Raw genomic sequence first — 21,122 nt, 5'->3', positions numbered from 1 at the left:
TTTTTAAGTTTATTTATTTTTGAGAGAGAGAGCAAGTGAGCATGAGCTGGGGAGGGGCAGAGAGAGAGGGGAAACACAGAATCCAAAGCAGGCTCCAAGCTATGAGCTGTCAGCACAGAGTCCGACACAGGGCTTGAACTCACAAACCATGAGATAATAACCTGAGCTTAAGTTGGATGCTTACTCAGTTGAGCCACCCAGGTGCCCCTGGATGTCCTATCTTTTTTAAGGTCATTGTGTGAATCAGGTCCAATATATAGCATAATCTGAATTCAAAGTTTATTTTTCTGTCTTTCAGTTTGTGGACAACATTTCATCTAGAGAAGAGATAGACCATGCAGAGTATTACCTTTACAAGTAAGTTTTCCATTTGATCTGACTATATATTCTCTCACAAAGGGTGGTAGGTATTATGCATAATGTTTAGCACCTTTTTAAGTTTGTGTTTTGGAGATATTTCCATATCAGTATATAGACAGCTTCCTCATTTTTTATATGCATCATATTCCGTATTGTGAATGTATTATTTAAACCAGTTCTCTATTATAGGACTTTAGGTTGTTTGCTCTGTCTCTTTGTAGTAGGTGTAGTAGAGTAATTAACAACCCTGTACACATGTAATTTTACACATAATCCTCATAAGTGTATACATTTGTAATTATAATAGCTGCTGCCAAATTGCTTTCTATTGAGATTTCACCAGCTGACATTACTGCCAGCACTGGAGTAGAAAGGCCTGTTTTTACAGGTTGGCCAACAGGTGTTTTCACACTTTGAGATTTTTTGTCAGTCTGATAGGTGAACAATTTTATATATCTCTTCTCTCCCTTTCTTATTCAGATGGAAGTACAGTCTATATCCACTATTCAGCACCTATTTTTAATTAACACTATATTGTAAAACTTTACGGACATTACCACATTTGCTTCATACTTGCCCACAGCTGTGAACAATCCTACTGTGAACTACAGACACACTCACCTGTGTGTACAAAGAAAAAGAAGCTTGTTCACTACAGCACCATCTGTGGTAGCAAAAGATGTGAATAACCTAAAGCTTGTTAAATAAGGGACTGGTCAAATAAATTCTGATTTTTTTCTTATAGTTTCATCTATCAGATCAAAATGATACCTTACAACTTTTTATTGTGATTCCTTATCGTGATTTAAAAAATGTGATTTATGATTTGTTCCAATTCCTGGGTTTCATACATAGATTCAAATTGACGCTTAAAATGTTTTGGGGTGCCTGGGTGGCTCAGTTGATTAAGCACCTGACTCTTGATTTCAGCTCAGGTCATGATCGCATGGTTTATGAGTTCGAGCCCCACATCTGGCTACGTGCTAACAAAGTGGAGCTTGTGTGAGATTCTCTCTCTCTCCCTCTCTCTCTACCCCTCCCTAGCTTGCACTTTCTCTCTCTCAAAATATATAAGTTAATTAAAAAAATGTTCTTAGTAAGCATTACAGTAGAATTTGCCATTTGTCCTTTGTTTTGATTAAGAGAGTTTTTTATTTTTTCCATCTGGGTATTTTTTATTATTTCTTTTAATGTTTATTTTATTTTTGAGAGAGAGCATAAGTGGGAGAGGGGCAGGCAGAGAGGGGGACAGAGGCTCCCAAGCGGGTTCCACAATGATAGCAACAAACTGGATGCGTGGCTTGAACTCATGAGCCTGAGATCATGACCTGAGCCAAAATAAGACACTCAACCAACTGAGCCATGCAGGTATCCCCTAGGTACATTTTTTAAAGCTTTCTTTGTATTAATGAAAATGTATTCAATTTTCTTTTACATGATTTTGCTACATAGTAATGAGCCTTTTTTTTTTTTTTCTTTCTTTCTGAATTGGGTAAATTCTGCCACCTTTTTGGTGTTTTGTGTACAAATGTAAATCTTAAGTACATTAGATTTCACACCTGAAATATACTTATTTAAAAGTTTATTTTTGAGAGAGAGAGTGTGTGCACGTGGTAGCAGGGGAGGGACAGAGAGAATCCCAAGCAGGCTCCATGCTGCCAGTTCAGAGCCTGATATAGGGCTCGAACCCATGAACAGTGAGATCATGACTTGAGCTGGAACCAAGAGTCAGACATTCAACCGAGTGGGCTACCCAGGCGCCCTTAAAAGCATTTATTTTAAATTTAAGATTGCTTTTAATCATTTCATAATTTTAAATTCTAGTCCTGAAATCATAATTGCAAGTGCTCTCCTAAATATAAATGTATTCTTTAATGAGAGTAAGCCCTGCCTTTTTTAGTGGTTCTTTGGCACCATAGGGCTCCTTTGATAGTTATTTTTGCCTGTGGTGGAAAGTGTATTCAGGCCACCATCTTCCCAGTTCTTGTTCTTTTGCTTTGTTGATGGCAAAATGCAGAAAATAGTTCCAATGTCTAAAGAGAAATTATTTCTTAGAATTCTGTCCTGTGGGACACAGTGCCATGATTTTGGAAGAAATACAACCCAAATTTACAAGTACCTCTGTAGTGTATAATTGATTTCAGTGATTCAACATTCAGCAAGTGTTTACTGAGCACCTGTTACATGCCTAGGCTGTGTCCAAGGTGCTGGAGTATAGAGACCAAGTTAAAGACTGTCCCATTCCTCATATGTTAAAGTTTAACTGAGAAATTTAAGTCCCGCCTTTAAGATCATCATGATTCCTCTCATGATGTCAGTTTTGTTAGGCCTAGACTCTTACTGAAAGTTTCCTAAACTCTCTCCTGTTTCCATATAGGTTATATAGAAGACTCTTACCCATCTTAAGATGAGTCACTGTTTAATTTGACATCCCATCCTTTGCTTAATCAAAACTGAGGTTCTAATATATTGAATGTCAACTATACTTCAATAAAAAAAAAAAAAAACTATTGTTCTAACAATATTGTTCTAACAATGACATCGCTTTATTTCTGTTGTTTCTCCTCCCTTCCATTGCCAAGAAAATTGGCTCTCTTTTTCTCAGCCTTTTTTTTTTTTTAAAGAAATAAACATTTTTGTGACTTCATGAAATTACTGTTATATGTGTATGCGGACTAGGTATAACCCCAAAAAACTGCATCAAGATGTAGATAATGGAGGTTGGCTACATTCACTCATTAGGTAAATGTCTCATTCCTGCTTTCCAGCGTTAGAGAATATATAAAGGTTGTGCCTCAGCAAAATTAGAAGTTACAAGTAATGAACTCTCAAGGTTTCTCTGCATTAATTGAAGTCAGGAATGTCGATCCAAAAGACACCAAGGGCCTGTGGTATTGCCACCAGTTAGGTCTTCAGCATGTAGTGGTTGTGATGCCCGGCATCCCCACATGGGATGACTTTAGACATCTTAGAGAAGTTTATGATCACCAGTCTAGAGTAAGGAAATGAAGCCATTTCTTAATCCCAAATAACTGACAGCTTCTTGGGAGGATTTCTCACTCCCCAGGCAGTACCATCTTTGAGGGTAGGGCCCACAACAGGACTTTGGGCTGCCACTTCTGTCACTGGCTCAACTCTTTCTCTGCCTCAGCCTGTGCGGGTCAAGCTCAGCAAGCAGAGCCTAACTGCTGCGTTCTCCCATCTTCTAGTGATCGGTCTCCCCACTGATGATGTAAGCAGTATTAGAGCCAGAGAAGTTTGGAACCTTGCATGACCAGTGGAGGGCTGACTGAGGATCTGCCGTTGACTCAGGTGCACAAGTTCCAGCAGTTCAGGGTGCTGCTGGCACACGCCGGCTTGTTACAATTCTATCCTCCTGGGAGAGAATTTTAGCCTTTGACTCTCCTGAGGGACACAGGTTTAAAAGTTCAGAGGCTTCAAGATTGAGATTCCCAGGGTCTTTTAAGGAGAGTTAGAAAGGCTGCGTTTGAGAGAGTATGAGGGAAAAGAATATCCAAACACCCCTATTTGACCCCTGGGGGACTGCAACCTGATGATCAGCTTTTCCCCCTACCATTCATTAAACAACAACAACGAACAAACAAAATCAAAATCAAAAACGAGGAAAGGGCAGTGATGCTTTAAACAAAGGAATAATGTGAACTAAAGGTGATTAAAGCAGTTAATACCAGACACTATATAGGTTGACAAGAAAAAGAGTCCCTGATAATATTCTACACATCTAATGGGAAAATAAAACCAAGAGTAAAAACGAGTACAACAGCACAAGTGCTGAACTGAAGTACAATAAACAAAATCCGTCAGTAAGAAACAAGAGAAGGCATGCTAAGAACTGGTGGGCTATAACAAAATAAAGGAAACAAGATTAAAATAGGAGAATAAAAAAGTGAAAAGAAAATGAGGTAAGAAGAACCCGATCCCCCACATACTCTGTTCACACCATATGTATAGATACGGCTGGGAGAGTGGGAAAATAGGCATAGGCGTGCTATTGCACTCGTACTCTCAACAGGCCGAATAGTACCTTCTTTGTGAGTGCTTTTCAAGCTGCTTCCAACAAGCCTTGGAGCTGATTGCTTACAGGGGCCTCAGGGCTGTGGGCTGGGGAGGAAAAGGCAGTGACAGAGAAGCCAGGCAATGCTGCCACCAGCCCTCTGCTTCTGTTTCTGCTTCTGTTTAAGCCAGGGAAGCTGTTCCTCCAACTGCTTTATGTATATGTTGGGATCTGCGGAGAGAATGTAGAGAGGTCTATGAACTTCAATGAGAATAAAACTATGTATTTTCACTAAACTCTCAATAATATTTAGCATTTCCTTCAATTATGAATATTTGCAACAGATCACAGTATTATAAGCAACATCTGTGTCTTTCTCACTAATAAAAGCAGATTTTTCAAATCTCACACGTTTGTTGCAGATCTCTTGACAAATTATGCTCATCACTGCTTAGAAATTAAATTTGGGGGGGCCCTGGGTGGCTTATTTGGCTCCGGTCGTCATCTCGTGGTTCGTGAGTTTGAGCCTCGCTTTGGGCTCTGTGCTGACAGTTGAGAGCCTGGAGCCTGCTTCAAAGTCTGTGTCTCCCTCTTTCTCTGCCCTCCCCCTACTCATTCTCTCTCTTTCTCAAAAAAAAAAATAATACATAAACATTGCATTTGGAATTAAACTACTGCTAGATAGTGTTAATTCGTGCATTAATACAGAAGCACATGTTCCCACATCTTAAGAATTTTTTCAATATTTTGATAATTGTATTTCACTGTAACTGGTTTCCTTTGTGATCCTGTGTGCTTTTATTTTATGCATTTAAAACATCATTCTGAGAAGGAGTTTATGAGCTTCATCAGACTGCCGGAGAATTCATGCCACAAAGAAATGTCAAGAACCCTGCTATGAAATTGTGTTTGAAAAGTCCTTTGCTTAGGTTTCCTCCAGGCCTTTTGAAATTTTCTAGGTCTTTGTTTTTTCCTTCTTACAAAGAAGGCTTTCTTTTCTTATTTTAGTTTAGACTTTATAGAGTAAGACGAACATATGGTTTATAGGTGTGCTGTTTTCCAAATGAAAGCTTAAATACAGCCAGTCTCATAAGCTTCTCCACAGAGCTTGAAGAAGATGTGGGGAAAGTGAAGAGATGCAGACTGGCCAGAGATGCTGTAGGCAGGAGATCATTGCAGGGGCGGGGTTGAGCAGGATACACTTCTGCCCGGTTTTGGTATCGCCACCCATCCGTTCTCTGGGCTTGGTGAGGGAGAAGCCATGATGCTGCTTAGCAGTAAGCAGAGGTGTTAAGGCACTGAGGAGAAAAGTAACTGTGCAACCAATGGCTGCTGAGAGGAAAGGGCCCTTCACAGGGCATCTGACTGCTAGGCATAAGAAGCTGACAGCTCAGTTATGCTCTATATTTGCTAAAAAAGAGTTTTATATGCCCCGTGTTAGTGTGAAAAGGAGTTGAGCAAAATATTTTTCCCTTGGGCATAGGATTAATTTCTGTTTCCTACCCATGTACCCTCTCTTTGGCGTTGGAAGAAAAATGTCTTTCTGTCTTTGTTTTACTATAAACTTACAACATTCCTAAGAATTAGATTTGCATCTTTATTTTACTGATGCCGAGACTAAGGCATAGAGATTCCCTGAGAGCAGCCAACATAGATGGTATGCACGTAAGCGGCTGTCTAACCCAGGCAGAGAAGGGAAGCCAAAAGGATGTAATGTAAACAGAGGGACAGTACTATGAAAACAGCAGTGTTTGCACAGTGGAAGATATTATCAGTAAGGGTCCCAGTATGCTTTTTTTTCAAGGAAACTGAGACAGAAGGAATTCCATAGAGACCAGAGTATAGAGCATGGTAAAGCAGGAGAAAATTAAAATTAAGAGATAGGAGGAAATGTGTTATATTTTGTGTAGTCTCTGGGTTGTTGATGGTACTTGGTTTCTAGAGGCTGTGGTCTTAGCCTTTTCTCCACAAGAGATCCCTTTTAAGATCTGTCAACTTGAAGTCTGTTATAGTGAGCTTACCTAGAGTTTTCCTTTATCAGTTGGTGAAAAGCGTCTCTTTCTCAGGCTACCTTGTCAATAGTTCTGAGCTCAGGACTCCCCAAGTCCATGTGTGCTGCCCACATATATACACGTGATCCCCGAGGCAGGCTCTAATCTCCATTTTCAGGAGATAAAACTGTATGTCATCGGTAAAATTGTGGCATCAGTAAAAGCCATTGTTTTCATGGTTCTAACAAGCTTTAACAATTCCTGTGTTGGTATTTGATTACTGAATTAATTGAATGCAAAGTCAAGCCATAAAAACTCCTTCTTTCCACGTGTATCTTCCTCTTCACCAGGGATGTTTGCAAATTACATCTTTAAAGTCTTATTTAGACTTTCCGGTACTTTTGAGACCATGGCAGTTTAGCATGCATAAAATTAAACTTGTTCCTTTTACTGTCAGAGTGTCAGTAATCAGAACTGATAATTTAATCTGCAGCACAATTATCATTCTTGAAGGCTAAGTGATAGAAATTTCTGATGTACATAACATATTCTCTCTATTTTAAGAATGTAACATTTTTTAAAAATAGTCTTGGTTTTTAGCAAAAATGTGGGGAATACTGAATTCATTGCCTTATAATAAGAAGAGATTGTCACAGAGCTGCATGAGAAGGTTTTTGTCCTCAGAATACAGCTCCGTATTGTCATGGGAAGTGACCTGCCACCCATTAATGAGCGGAAGTCAAGGTAGTGAGTGTGGCAGGCTGTGTGCTGCCAACACGTTCATCCACACCGTACCTTAGCCTCAAGCATCTCTCCTGAGTTGCTTAACTGACCTGGCAGATAGCAGGCATCCGTGGTTGGGGACGGATGGCAGGTCAGCAACAGCTGGGGTGAGGCAGATGGCAGCCTGCATGTCTCCAGGTCCCAGGTTGGCAGCCAGTCTAAAAAAGGACGGTCCAAAATAGCTCCATTCTTTCAATAAACAAAAATATCCCTGTGGCTCCTTGGAAGGTGAGCGCACTACCCTAGGCCCATGTTGTAAGAATCTGTGTCCGTCTGTCGAAAGAGGGGAAGGTGGGAGCTGATGAGGAGCTTAAGCAGTAGTAATTTTCCTTTGCAGGCATGGAGATTGTGTATTACAGCAATGAAAGGAAATCAGAGATTTTTCTGTTAGCCTGTTGCCAGGTGTCATTATGTTTCAACGTTATTAAGAAACGAGTAAGAGCCCAAGAGGAGGGAAATGACTTGTAACAGCATTTTTAAAAAACACTTCCATTCTTTAATATTGCCAAGTGCTTTATTTACTTCCTATTTGCTAATCCTTACCACAGGCCTAGGAGACAGTTTCTTACTGTTAATGGCTCTGCAATAGAGAATAGTCCATTGATTGTCAGGGGCACTGTCTGCACCTTGCCAAAGACCCGCTGGAGCAGTGTGCTGGGAGTTAGGGTGAGAACTGTGTCCCCAGCTCCTTTAGACTGTGCACTTAACTCCTGACCAGTCTCACTGCAGCCTGGGGGCCTCATCATACCAGAGGGGTGACCTTCAAGGGTATTTTCCTGGCTTTTGTCCACACATGCTACCTAGCTTTCCCAGCGGGATCTGATACCTTAGATAGGTACTTTATTTTTCCGGAGTGATGAGTCCCCTGGAGGCTCTCATCCTAGGAGTCCATAACAGTCCAGGCAGTTGCAAACATCTATGTACGAAGCTTTGTAGGGACCGATGCCTTCATTTCTTTGTGGTAAATACCTGGGAGTGGAATGGGTGGAGCATATGGTAGGTAGACATTTTCCGAACTGTTTTTCAAAGTGGTTTTACTGTCTTACCATCCCAACAGTAGTTCCAGATCCTCCACATTGTTGCCAACACGTTTAGCCTTATTAATAGGGTTTAGTGGTATCTCATTGTGGTCTTAATTTATTTTTGCCTAAATGACTCATGATGTAGAACATCTTTTCATGTGCGTTTCTGCCGTGTCTACGTCTCCTTTGGTAACGTGACTGTTCAACTCCTTTTCCTATTTTTCTTTTTATTGGATTGCTTGCGTTTTTATTAATGGGTGTTGAGAATTCTTTATCTCATAGTTGTGTCTTTTTGCTCACTTAACAGTGATTTTCAGAGGGCAGTTTTTAGTTTTGATGGAAGTCCAGTTTGTCAGTTCTTTTCTTTTATGGATTGTGCTTTTGCCACCAGTGGAGAAGTTTTTGCCTAGCCCAACAGCATAAAGATTTTTCTCCTGTGTTTCCTTTAAGTTCCTAGCTTTAGGCTTCATAGTTTGGACTGTGATCCATTCTGGGTTATGTGTTGTATATGGTGTGAGGTAAGAATCCAAGGTAATTCTTTGGCATAAGAATACCTGGTTGTATCGGCACCGTTTGTTGAAAAGTCTATTCTTTCTGACCTGAATTACCTCTGAGTTTCTGTGGAAAATCAGTTGTTTGTATATGTGTGAGTCTACTTCAGTACTGTTTTGTTCCATTGACCTCTGTTCCATTGCTATCTTGATGCCAGTACCACACTGTCTTGATGCCTTTAGTTTTATAATAAGTCTTAAAATTAGCTATTCTAAGCCCTCCAACTCGGTTCTTTTCCAGAATCATTTTGGCTGGTTCAGGTCCTTTGCATCCCATATCAGTTTTAGGGTGTGTTCTCACACACATAATGCACACACACACACACACCTATGAAATAATATCCATTACAAAAAGTAAAAGATTATGTTGATCTACAGGGGCATGATTAATTATTAACAGTACAATACAGGGCAATGAAAAGAATGAAAACTTTATTCATATTTCCGATGGAACAAGTTATAAAACGCATTCAGTGAAAAAAAGTATAGACTTTTTTTATTATGTTACCATCATGGATTCTATGTAAATGTAATATGTGTATATGTACTTTGATACATATGTGTGTATATGTGTTTATATGCATAGACTGTCTCTGGAATGGCATATATATACCCACAAAAACTGGTAATACTGGTTTCTTTGGGGGAACAGTCCTGGGTGTTTTTTTTGTTTTTTTTTTTAAAGACCTGGGTTGACTACTGACTGAATTCTCTCTTGTACCTTCTGAATTTCATACCATGGATATATATTATTCAAAGAAAAATTTTAAAAAGATCCTCAACATAGTTATCAGTAGATTCTTTTTTTAAATTTTTAAATAATCTTTATTTATTTTTGAGAGAGAGAGAGAGAGAGAGAGACAGAGTGCAAGCGGGGGAGGAACAGAGAGACTGGGGGCGGGGGTGGGGGTAAGACGCAGAATCTAAAGCAGGCTCCAGGGTCTGAGCTGTCACCACAGAGTACGACGCAGGGCTCGAACTCATGACCCTCGAGATCATGACCTGGGCCGAAGTCGAATGTTTACCTGATTGAGCCACCCAGGTGTCCCTCAGTAGATTCTTGAGAAGTATGTATCATAATAAAGGTATTTCGGGAATATTAATAACAGTAAATTTTAGATTGAAAGGGATAAGTGTCGAAGGGAAATTAATTGTCTGCATAAGGTGATAAAAGGCCTGTTGTGTGGTAGTTGACAATGGAAATGAAGAGAGAAATGTTTTGCACATAGGAAGGAAAAAAATCGATGAACAGGATTAGTGACAGATTGAATGTGATGATACAAAACAAGGATCAAAAATGAGGTGAAAATGGAACTTCAGGTAAATGAGAAAATGGCTAGTCCATTGATGGAAGTATTGAACCGGAAGCAGATTTAGACAGCAAGACAGCAAGATGGTAGGTTTTTCTTTGGTGTTTTTACTGTACATGTACAGATTTCTGAGTTTGCTGTATCACGTCTTATATCTACCAACCACATTTGAACTGTTTCAGAGGAACTAGTCACAGACTTTTGGAGAAAGAACAGCTGGAAAACATACCTATGTTGGGGTCTTCCTGATGTCCTAGTGCCAGCTGGGAAATTTTGGAGTAGGCATTCTCTCAAGTCCTGTTAACTTTCAGAGTCTATGAAATTGAGACTCGGGCAGGCAGGCTAAGTAATCTCTTACGAGCCACGTAACAAATCCAAGCACTGGCTACAGATGAAGGCCTCACTTCCAATTCACAGGCTCATCAGTTAGACCAACGTATCTCATAGTGCCAGTTCTTTGTCCTAAGGCAGCCTAAGGAATAAAGCAGAACATAAAGACTCAGTGAATACTTGAATACCTTATAACAGAGTAACGTAAAACTAATTAAACTCAGAAAAAAAACTAACATATACAGAGATAGAACTGTAAAAAAAAAGCATAATTATGAAAAAAAAAAAGTGTAAAGACCCTGAAGGAATCAGGATGGCAGGAAATGGGTGACATGGATTTTAGGACCAATTTAGTTTCCACTTTGATCTGTAACTTGGAGCCAGTTAATGAACTCTCTGGAGGTTAGCTTTCTGGATGAGCAAATGATCTTGGATGCTTCCCAAGTCACCATGCATATCTAAAATTCTGTGTTTCTCAATCCCATTGATCTAGAAGCTAGACCTTATCACAAGAAACCTCAGACTTTGAAAGCCTGAGATTCTGGTTTTTGTTTAGTTTCTTACCCAGGACTTTACTTAAATAGTGGAGTTGAATTTTCAGCCACATTAACTATGAATATCTATAGAAAAACTAGTGAATATAGATAAACAACAGAAAGTGTAAGGGGATCTCTTAATTTCTTTTGGATTTGGGTGACATTCTTCATTTGCTATCTTCTTTGTAAATACTTTTAGTAAATCTCTTGGTATAAGAAGCTGGGTATTCACTCTTATTTTCCAGGAAGCCAGTTTTTTGTATGTTTTTGATACTTTGCTATTATCTTTCTCTGGAGGGCCCACAAAGCACCTGTTCTTGATGCCTTGCATGTACATGGAATTTAAAAGCAAAATAGATCTATTTTGATAGCTGCTGAACCCTCTGTGGATTAAGCCTAAAAAAAGTTATGTAGTTTCATATAAAAAGATATATCCCAAGTTGTTTTTTTCCAGAGCATAAAGTCCTTTGATCAGAAAAAGAGAAAATCATTTTCTTGGCTGTTTTCATAACTGCAAAGTCATTATCAAGGTAGCAGAAATTATAGCTATAGGACAGAAAGACATAACTGTAATGTCTTATGCTTAGAGTCTTCAGCAGGATTTTGCATGTAAGGCAGTTTGATTTAGAGACAATTAAGAAATTTTCTCAGGAGCTGGTATGGTATTTAAGGGAAAGATAGTAGTTACACAGAAGTTTCAAGAAGACCTTTGTGAGAACTGATTTCATCATGAGTTTTGAGGCCACTGGCAAGTAAATTCCGAAGTATTTTCAGATGCCATGTGTCTAGGCAACAGGACACTTGAGGAACTAGAAGTAATTGATGTGAATTCTCTTTGGTGCCCATGCTGTAATGATTTTCTTGATAGATTTCTAGTTATGTTTGTTTTTACCATACAGACTTTATATTTTGAGATCTATTCTGTTCTTCTTTTTAATAGCAAAGCTGATTTTAAGACCCATGGTGTACCACATTTCATAGCTAGTAATGGGCAAGGCTGGGACATAAAACCAGGTTGTCCAACTCTAGGCCAGTATAGCACATAATCAGTTTATTTATGACACACTGGCTATTAGATGGCTGTGTGTTGGATGTACCAAGAGCTGAAATGCAGATCGGCCATTTGTCTTCATTGATGAAAGCCATGCAGAGTTTTGATATATATATGTGTGTATGTATACACACACACGCACACACACACACACAGCTTGTTATAGCCCTCCATTTTCTGAGATAATAGCAGGTACTATCTCTTAACATGGATGGCACACTTTCACAGAGCTTTCACACTCCAACCAGAAATGGACTGCTATTCTCTGAGTGCACCACATGTTTTCTTCTCTTTGGCCTCTCCCCATCTCCTTCTGATAAAATTCAACCTTTCTTTTAAGGCCTGTCCCAACCAAATACTGCTACATCCATAAATTTGCCCTGATTTTCACCATTTGAATATGATCTCTCTGACCCTCTTCCAGAGAATTTTCTTTTATCTACTCAGGGGTGCTTAGTTGGTTTATTTTTTTTTTTTTTGACTAGTCAGAAATATGTATTTCTTATTTTTTCTTTACTTGAGGAGTAGTATAGTATAGTAGATAAGAGCATGAATGGGGTGCCTGGGTGGCTCAGTCAGTTAAGCATCAGGCTTCAGCTCAGGTCATGACCTCACAGTTCGTGAGGTTGAGCCCGCGTCAGGCTCTGTGCTGCCAGCTCAGAGGCTGGATCCTGCTTTGGATTCTGTGTCTCCCTCTCTCTCTGCCCCTCCCCCTCTCGCACTCTGTCCCTCTCTCAAAAATAAATAAACGTTAAAAAAAAAAAAAAAAAAGGAGGGGCGCCTGGGTGGCTCAGTTGGTTGACCGTCCGACTTCCGCTCAGGTCATGATCTCACAGTCCATGAGTTTGAGCCCCACGTTGGGCTCTGTGCTGACAGATCAGAGCCTGGAGCCTGCTTCAAATTCTGTGTCTCCCTCTCTCTCTGCCCCTCCCCCACTCATGTTCTGTCTCTCTCAAAAATAAACATTAAAAAATTTTTTAAATAAATAAAGGAAAAGAGCATGGCCTCTGGAGCCAATCTGGTTAGATTTGAATCCCAGATGTGCCATCTGTTAGCTGTTTGATTTAGTCACTTATAGTCTCAGTCCCTCGGTTTCCTCATCAAAATAGGGATTAAAATAATTCTCGTACTTTAGAGTAGATCCTTAGAACAGTCTTGGGACCGAGTAGGTCGGTGCTCAGTAAGTTTTAGCCTTAATATTGTCTATGATGCACTGTAACATCTTGAAGAGCAAGGACTATTTCTTCCCCAAATCTCTCTCCTTAGGGAAAACATTTTGAACTCTAATTTCAGTTGCTAAGTAGTCCTTCACTATTGTCACTACCCTCACCTAAGGCATCAAGGTGCAGAGTATCAGGACTCAGGGATAGGGAGAAATAGATGCTTATGAATACTCCTAGTTTAACACTCAGATGGAAAGGATATCACAATTTGGGGAGACACTTTCTGACCCTAAGAGACAACTAATTGAAGGTCCTATGTATCTACCCTTATTGCTAAGCTTACAGCGGCCAAAAACCAGAAGGGGGCAGCAGAAAGTCATCTACTTCTCATCTGTGGAGAAGGGAGAGAAGCCCACAAGTGATCAGTTGCCAGTTAGGGACAACCTGCACCAAAACTGATGTCCGATAAGATGTTATTGAATCAATGATCACAGTGCACATTGGAACTGAAAGGAGAGGTCTCCTCTGAGGGCTGGGAGCATGACAGAACATTTAAAGAGTTGAGATAGAAATTGAGGGACTGCTTCCAGTGATGTTAGCTCTGATGTTTGGAGTATACAGGAGCAGCTCAGAATGTCTGAAGATCTTTAATGCTGTCAACATTCCCATTTATTTTATTTTACTGTTCCCCCCCCCATCCCCGATGTAGAAATTCAGAATTCCTATTTGTGTGGCCTATTGTGTTTTGGAAAATTGGGCTGCAACTTACAAAAGAAAAATCACTTTCTTTTTAGTGTATTTCCCTCCAGGCTTTCAACTACATCTTTTCATTTAATTTGTTTTAAACTAGTTGACATTAACTCTCAGATTTCTTCTATAAGCTAATGCAGTTCCAACCAAAATCTCAGCAAAACTTTTTGTGGAACCTGAAAAGATGATCCTGAAATGCAAATGAAAGAGTAAAGGGCTAAGAATAACTAAGATATTTTCAAAAAGACTAAAATGATTGGTCTACTAGATAACAAGACTTCGAAAGCTATAGTAACTAAAAATGAGATGTTGTCTTAGACTTTTGGAACTAAATGGAGAGAGCCCAGAGATGCATCTATACACATATGGAAACTACCATGGTAGACTTGTACAATGGAATGCCATCCAGCATTGAGAAAGAATGAACTAAAGCAGTACATCTCAGCTTGGCTCTCTCAAAAATGTAATGAGTGGAAAAAAGCATGGTGAATAATCATTCATACAGGGGCACCTGGGTGCTTCGGTTAAGTCGGTTAAGCGTCTGACTTCGGCTCAGATCATGATTTCATGGTTTGAGTTCTAGCCCCGCATCTGGCTCTCTCTGCTGTCAGCATGGAGCCCCTTCAGATCCTTGTCTCTCGCTCTCTCTCTGCCCCCCCCCCCCCCCGCTCATACTCTCTCTCAAAAATAAACATTAAAAAAAAAAAAAAGAATCATACAGTGTAACATTTAGGTAGTTTGAAAACATGCAAAGCAATGCCCTGGCTTATATGTTTATATGGATGCATGTAGAAAATGTAAGAGTGTGAAAACGCTTTAGAATGAAAAAGAGTTGAGGATATCATTTACCTGTGAAGAAGGACAATGTGATAGGAATAGGATCAGGAGATGTATATAAGGAGGCTTCAGCTGCATTTAAACTCTTCTCCCACCACACAGAAAAATAACCATTTTTACATTTGTTAAGAAATTTATTTGAATAGATTTGAGGATAATTCCTTCTTACTTCCTGCTTGAAAAATCTTGAGATAGGACTGGCCCACCTTGGAGCAGAGTCTACCTTGCCCAGAAAGATAGGGTAATATACGTGTTTGGGTGAGGTAACTACCCACTTTCTTTCTTTTTAATTTTTTTTTTTTAATGTTTATTTCTGACACAGAGACAGGGCATGAGTGGGGGAGGGGCAGAGAGAGAGAGAGAGAGAGAGAGAGAGAGAGAGAGAGAATCTGAAGCAGGCTCCAGGCTCCGAACTGTCAGCACAGACCCCAACGCGGGGCTCAAACTCACAAACCGTGAGATCATGACCTGAGCCGAAGTCAGTCGCTCAACTGACTGAGCCACCCAGGCGCCCCAAGTAACTACCCACTTTCTAAGGATAACAATCTTGGGCCTCATATGGCTCTTTTCTGTACACAGTCCTTTAAAAATGTAAAAACTCTTTTTAACCCAGAGCCTGTACAGAAATAGGCTGCAGACCAGATGTGGTCCATAGACCCTTGTTTGCCAACCTTTGATCTACACCCTCATTTTCTCCTGTCCTTAAAATTTTCAGAGAAAAATCCCTGTATGTCATTTCGTCCATCCTTACTGTTTTGTTTTGTTGGGAAAGAAGTAAAGACTAACATATAAACTAACTGCTGAGCTATCTGATTTTGCAACTTGGAGCTTGAGGGGGGACCATCAGTTGCATGGCTATTTTGTATCCCATGAGTGGCATAGGTATAAATTTCATCAGCCCTGTAACAAATGCTGGACCATAGCAAATGGCTGGCATGTGCTTTTTTTTTTTTTTTTAACCTAGGCCCCAGAAGAAGAAAGATGACCTTTTTAACTGATAGATACCCAATTTACACAGATATTATTTATTAATACTGATAAGTTGACCTTTTACTTAGGCATTTCTCCTATATAACTACTATGCAATGATTAAAATCAGAACATTTAGCAGGACTACAAGAGTGTGATCTAGTATATAGTCCCTATTCAAATTTTGTCAGTTGCCTCATTAATGTTCTTTATGGGTCCTAGCCCAGAATCCAAACTGGGGTTGTACTTTATATTTAGTTATCATATATCTTTTCAGTCTCCTTTAATTTGAAACACTTCCTCAGCTTTAATGTGTGTGTGTATGTGTGTTTCCTAACCTTGACATTTTTTAAGAGTACAGGCCAGTTTTACTGTAGAATGTCACACAGTTAGGTTTCTATGATATTTCAGTTATGCAGTTATGGTATTTCCTAGGAAGGAAGGCATTTGTGGACAGGAGTACCACAGAAGTGATGTTGTGTTCTCAATGTATTTTACCAGGCAATGTGTATTGATCATTCATTACAGTATTGGTGATGTTAAGTTTGATCACCTTATTAAGGTGGTATCTCCCAGATGTCATGACTTGATTTTATTCTCTAAGTTATAATCCATTACTTATTTTGAGACTCAAAATGTCCCCTATATGGTGAGTAGGAAACCCTGCTTCTTGCATTGTTTTGATATGTTCTGTCCTTCTTTGAGCATTTTTTACTTTTCTAGACAAAACATCTTTTAATGTCATCTTACACCATACCTGCCCCAGCCTTGGAACCAGCCATTTTTCTAAAGAGCCCCAGTTCTTTTTAGAGGGAGAATGGCATTCAGAAGTCAAAATCTGCTTATAGGAAGTGCTGATTGCTACTGAGTTATTATTTTTCCCAGACTTTCTCAGTGGACAGAGCTAGCATATCAATGTATCCATTCATGTGGATATATTTTTATATGTATTATGTTTATATTATATATAAAAAATATGTATATCTTTAAACTATCTCTTCTTCCTGATGTTTCCAATTCCAGTCTAACACTTCAAGTTTCCTTGTGGACTTGTCCCTTCTCTAATTTTGTAATTCTCTTCCGGCAGTGAAAAATCTGATTCTCAGTATCTTTTGTCATCTATCTGTTTTGCAAATATTCTCTCCCAGTATATAAGGCTTTTCTATTTGTTTTCTTAATGACATGATTTGATGAGCAGAATTTTTATTTTGATGAAATCTAATTTAGCTGTCTTTTACTTTATGGTTATTGTTTTCTGTGTCCTAAGTAGTTATGCCTACTCCTTAGTCATAGATATTCTTCTATTTTCTTCTTTAAAGTGTCAAAATTTTAGATTTTATGTCTCAATTTCATTTTACATATCAAACCAATTCTTGAATATGGTATGAGTGTGGGTATTCTTTTTTTTTTCTTTGTGGATGTTTCTGCTTTCTGTACTGTTTTCCATTCATCTGTCTATCTTACTGCAATATCTTACTGCAATATCTTACTACTGTAAGTCTTGAAACCAGATAGTGTAAGTCCTTCAGCTTTGTTATTTTTTTAATATTATTCTGGTTATTTTAGTTCCTTTACCTTCCCATAAACATTTTGGAATTGGGTGGTCAATTTTTCTTAAACAGGCCTACCTGGATTCCAGTTGGAATTTTGTTAAATCTATAGATCAATTTAAGAAGAATTGGCATCTTAATTGGGACCTTATATGACATCATAAAATATTGAATCTTCCAACCCATGGACACGGTTTAACTCTTTTTTTTTTAAGATCTTATTTCTCTCAGCAATGCTTTATAAATTTCATTGTAGAGACCTTGCAAGTCTTTTGTTAAATTTATTTCTAACTATTTTACAGATTTTGATGTTACTGTAAGTGAAGTTATTTTTCTGAATTTTGTTTTCCAAATTTTTCCTTCTAGAAATAGTTGATTTTTGTCTCATGACCTTATATCCTGAGAGCTTGATAAACATACTCATTAATCCTAGTAGTAGATTCCTTAGTGTTTTCTACATATCCAGTCATGTTGTTTATGAATAGAAATACATTTATATCTTTCCAAATTTTAGCCCTTTCAGTTTCTTTTTCTTGCCTTATTGCACTAGCTAGGACCTCCAACACAATGTTGAATAAAAGTAGTGGAGGCAGGTATCCTTGCTTTTTGTTCCCAGTCTTGGCAGGAAGTATTTAATATCACACCTTTAGGAATGATATTAGTTGTGGGTTTTTCATAGTTGCCCTTTATCAGTTTGAGGAAGTTCACTTTTAGTCCTAGTTTCCTGACAGTTTTTATCATAATTTGGATGCTGAATTCTGTTAAATATTGTTTCTTCAAAGATAAAGATGATCATATGGGTTTACTCCTCCATTCTGTTAGAATAGTGAATTACTTTGGTTTTCAGATGTTAACCCTGCCTTGCATTCTTGGGATGAATTCTCAAGAATGTATTGTTCAGAAGTATTCTTAAAGTAAATTTGCTAATATTTGTCAGAGATACTTGTGTCTGTGTTGCTGATAATACTGGCCTCTAAATTTTTTTGCTTATAATATCCTTGTGAGGTTTTGGCATTAGGATTATGTGATGTCATAAAATATACTGATAAGTGTTCTCTGCTTTCATTTTCTAAAATTTGGTGTAAGATTTATATTATTTCTTTAATATGTGATAGCATTCATTAGTGAAGTCACCTGAATGGGCCTGGAGTTTTCTTTTAAAGATCATTTTAATTAAGAGTTCATATTTTTGAACAGACTTGGATCTTCTCAATATAATTTTAGTTTGCATTTTTCCTTATTGGTGATGTTCACATACTCTTACATGCTTAACGATCATTCATATTTCTTTGAACTTTCTTATCTTTTATCCTGTCTTTTGACTGCATCGTTGGTCTTTTATTAGTTTGTAGGACCTCTCAATGTTTAGGGAATAGCTTTGAATGATGAATATTTTTATTTTTCTCATTTCTTTTTTTGTTTTTTGTAAATTATTTTGCTTTATGATAGTTTTTGCTGTGTAGACTTTTTTTTTCTTTTTTTTTAATTTTTTTTTCCAATGTTTATTTATTTTTTGGGGGACAGAGAGAGACAGAGCATGAACGGGGGAGGGGCAGAGAGAGAGGGAGACACAGAATCGGAAACAGGCTCCAGGCTCTGAGCCATCAGCCCAGAGCCCGACGCGGGGCTCGGACTCACGGACCGTGAGATCGTGACCTGGCTGAAGTCGGACGCTTAACCGACTGCGCCACCCAGGCGCCCCATGTGTAGACTTTTTTAAAAAATGTGATTGAATTTATCAGGCTTTTCTTTTATGGCTTTCACATCAAACTAGGAATGACATTCTCCATTCTAAGAAATTTCCCCCTATTTTCTTTCGGTGAATGTATGCTTTCATTTTTAACATGTAAATATACAATTGACCTGTAGTTTATTTTGGTTTAATTATATGAAGTACAGATTCATACATACATATACCCACATTTTTTAAAAATGGCTACACAGTTATCCTAATGCCATTTTTTGAATAATCCCTCATTTGCCTGCTGATATTTTATGCTGTGTTAGCATATACTAATTCCTTGTTTGAGTTTGGGTCTGTCTCTGAACTCTGCTGTTCCACTGATCTGCCTTTTCATCCAGTAGCATCATACTTGTTTTAATTAGCTTCTGAATATGTTTTAATAGCTGATGAGGAAGTCCACAATTCTGTCCACTTCTCTGCTCAACTTCCACTATTTCCCTTTCTCTTTTGTTTAATAACGTTGTTAAATTGTTAGAAATATTTTTCAAATACCTTATTTGAATATACAGTCTTTCCTCTTTTCCTGTAGTGGGGAGGCTCAAGTGATGGTTGAAAGTCTCAGATATGTGACCTGGGCCTCAAATAGCCTTTAGGTCATCTTTATGCAAACAAGAAATAGACTGCCTCTTCTAAACAGATAAATTGGGGGTAAGTACCTTTTTCTGAAAAATGCAGCCTTGTACCTGATTACACAGTTGCTAGGGCTGGGTTTTGTCTCTCTTCACACCTTTAGGCCGCGCTCACTCAAAATGAACCACTTTACAATCATAACAATCTTGAATTGTACTGCACCATGTAAATAATGTAGCCAGGGAAAGAATTACCAGGAAAGCCAGATGCATATTCCTTCCCTTGCCTCCTCCTCCCCATCTGAGCTGCCAGCCCCAGAGCTGGCTAATTACATCATTCAATAATGTGCTTCCTTAAGTGGGAGTACAAGTGGCTGTTCACACTAAACAACTCCCTGCCTTCGGGAATGCCCAGATTGGGATCAGAGTAGATAAACCTCTTGAAAGTCCAGTTGGCCACCCAATCAGTTAGAGTGACATTGTGGGCCATCACGATAAAGGTCAAATAATAATAATTACTTGTATCCATACAAAAGTACCTTGTCATCTCATTTTTGTTTATCATCCTCTTGGAAAAGTTTGCAAAACAGAAAGGGCAGGTATTGTTTTTGCCCTTCTTTTGTGGGTAAAGGAAGTCAGCCAGAGCAGAAACATTTCCAAAGTCAAACAGCTAGTGAGTGACAGCTTACTTGATCTTACATCTTTTGAAGGTTGAGGTTCTTCCCCTCAACCTGAAAGAACACTTATTTCTGTTACATGTCACATAATCTTATAAAAACATTATTTGTTAATTCCACAAGCATTCAGGCAGATTAAATGTATATCATCAGTAAATTGTGGTGGTATGTTTTATCTTGCTGAGAGTACACTCTCATATTTCTGGCATGTTCATATCACCCTTCCCTAGTGGTACCAGAATACGTGCTATTCAGAAATACTCAGTGATACAAAGAGAATAATAATTGTTTTGATGTGTTGGTAGAGGTCCATAAGCTTCCGGGCTTTTCGACGATCAGAAGAAAATGATTTTGAGAGTAAGGTTATGTTGTGGGTATAGTCCTATGATAAGTTTGTCATGTTTATGATTCTATAAATTACCATATTTTAAGGAGTTGGCTTTTTGATTCTTTTTTTTTTTTTTAATGTGGTCTTTCTCTGCCATAAAAACAAAAGTTAATTTCAAGTCTCTGGATACAATATAGATTTGGAACCAAGTAGGAAAACTACTGAAGCTGCTTTTGAGGTTGGGAGTCACTGTGAAAGTAGTTTTTAATGCCTCTAGATTTCTCCCTGCCTTTCTCTCTCTCTCTCTTTCTAAATATTACTTTTCTTTTTAGATAGTAATCATTTGGACTCTCGTGTCAAACCTTTCTGGCCAAGTATTTTATAGTGATTGACGTAGTTCACCAAGATATTTATTTAGAAAGCAGCATCTGAACACACATTGTTTTTAAAAATCTTGATATCTTGTTACTGCAAGATAGTACAGATTCTTTTTAATTTGTTTTGATATCTGCATATTTGGTAACAGAAAATTGGGTTTTCACTGTAGGTATTTTTGACTTCAAACAAAATGCATTTCTAGAGAACC

At 38.4% G+C, this 21,122-nt stretch overlaps 1 protein-coding gene across 1 annotated transcript in view; it reads left to right on the top strand.

Moving 5' to 3' along the window:
• The window catches only part of MRPS27 (mitochondrial ribosomal protein S27), an 87,502-nt gene that overhangs the window by 18,541 nt on the left and 47,839 nt on the right, over window positions 1-21,122 (top strand). Inside the window, exon 4 of the mRNA XM_047087812.1 lies at window positions 299-357. Coding sequence (XP_046943768.1) covers window positions 299-357 — 59 coding nt within the window. The remainder of the gene's footprint in view (window positions 1-298; window positions 358-21,122) is intronic.

This window comes from Lynx rufus, unplaced genomic scaffold (genome assembly GCF_022079265.1).
Source record: "Lynx rufus isolate CCGP_SWC_20201006 ecotype Redwood Valley unplaced genomic scaffold, mLynRuf1.p SCAF_1, whole genome shotgun sequence".
Taxonomy (NCBI): Eukaryota; Metazoa; Chordata; class Mammalia; order Carnivora; family Felidae; genus Lynx; species Lynx rufus.
This window is presented reverse-complemented; position numbering and strand designations above follow the sequence as displayed.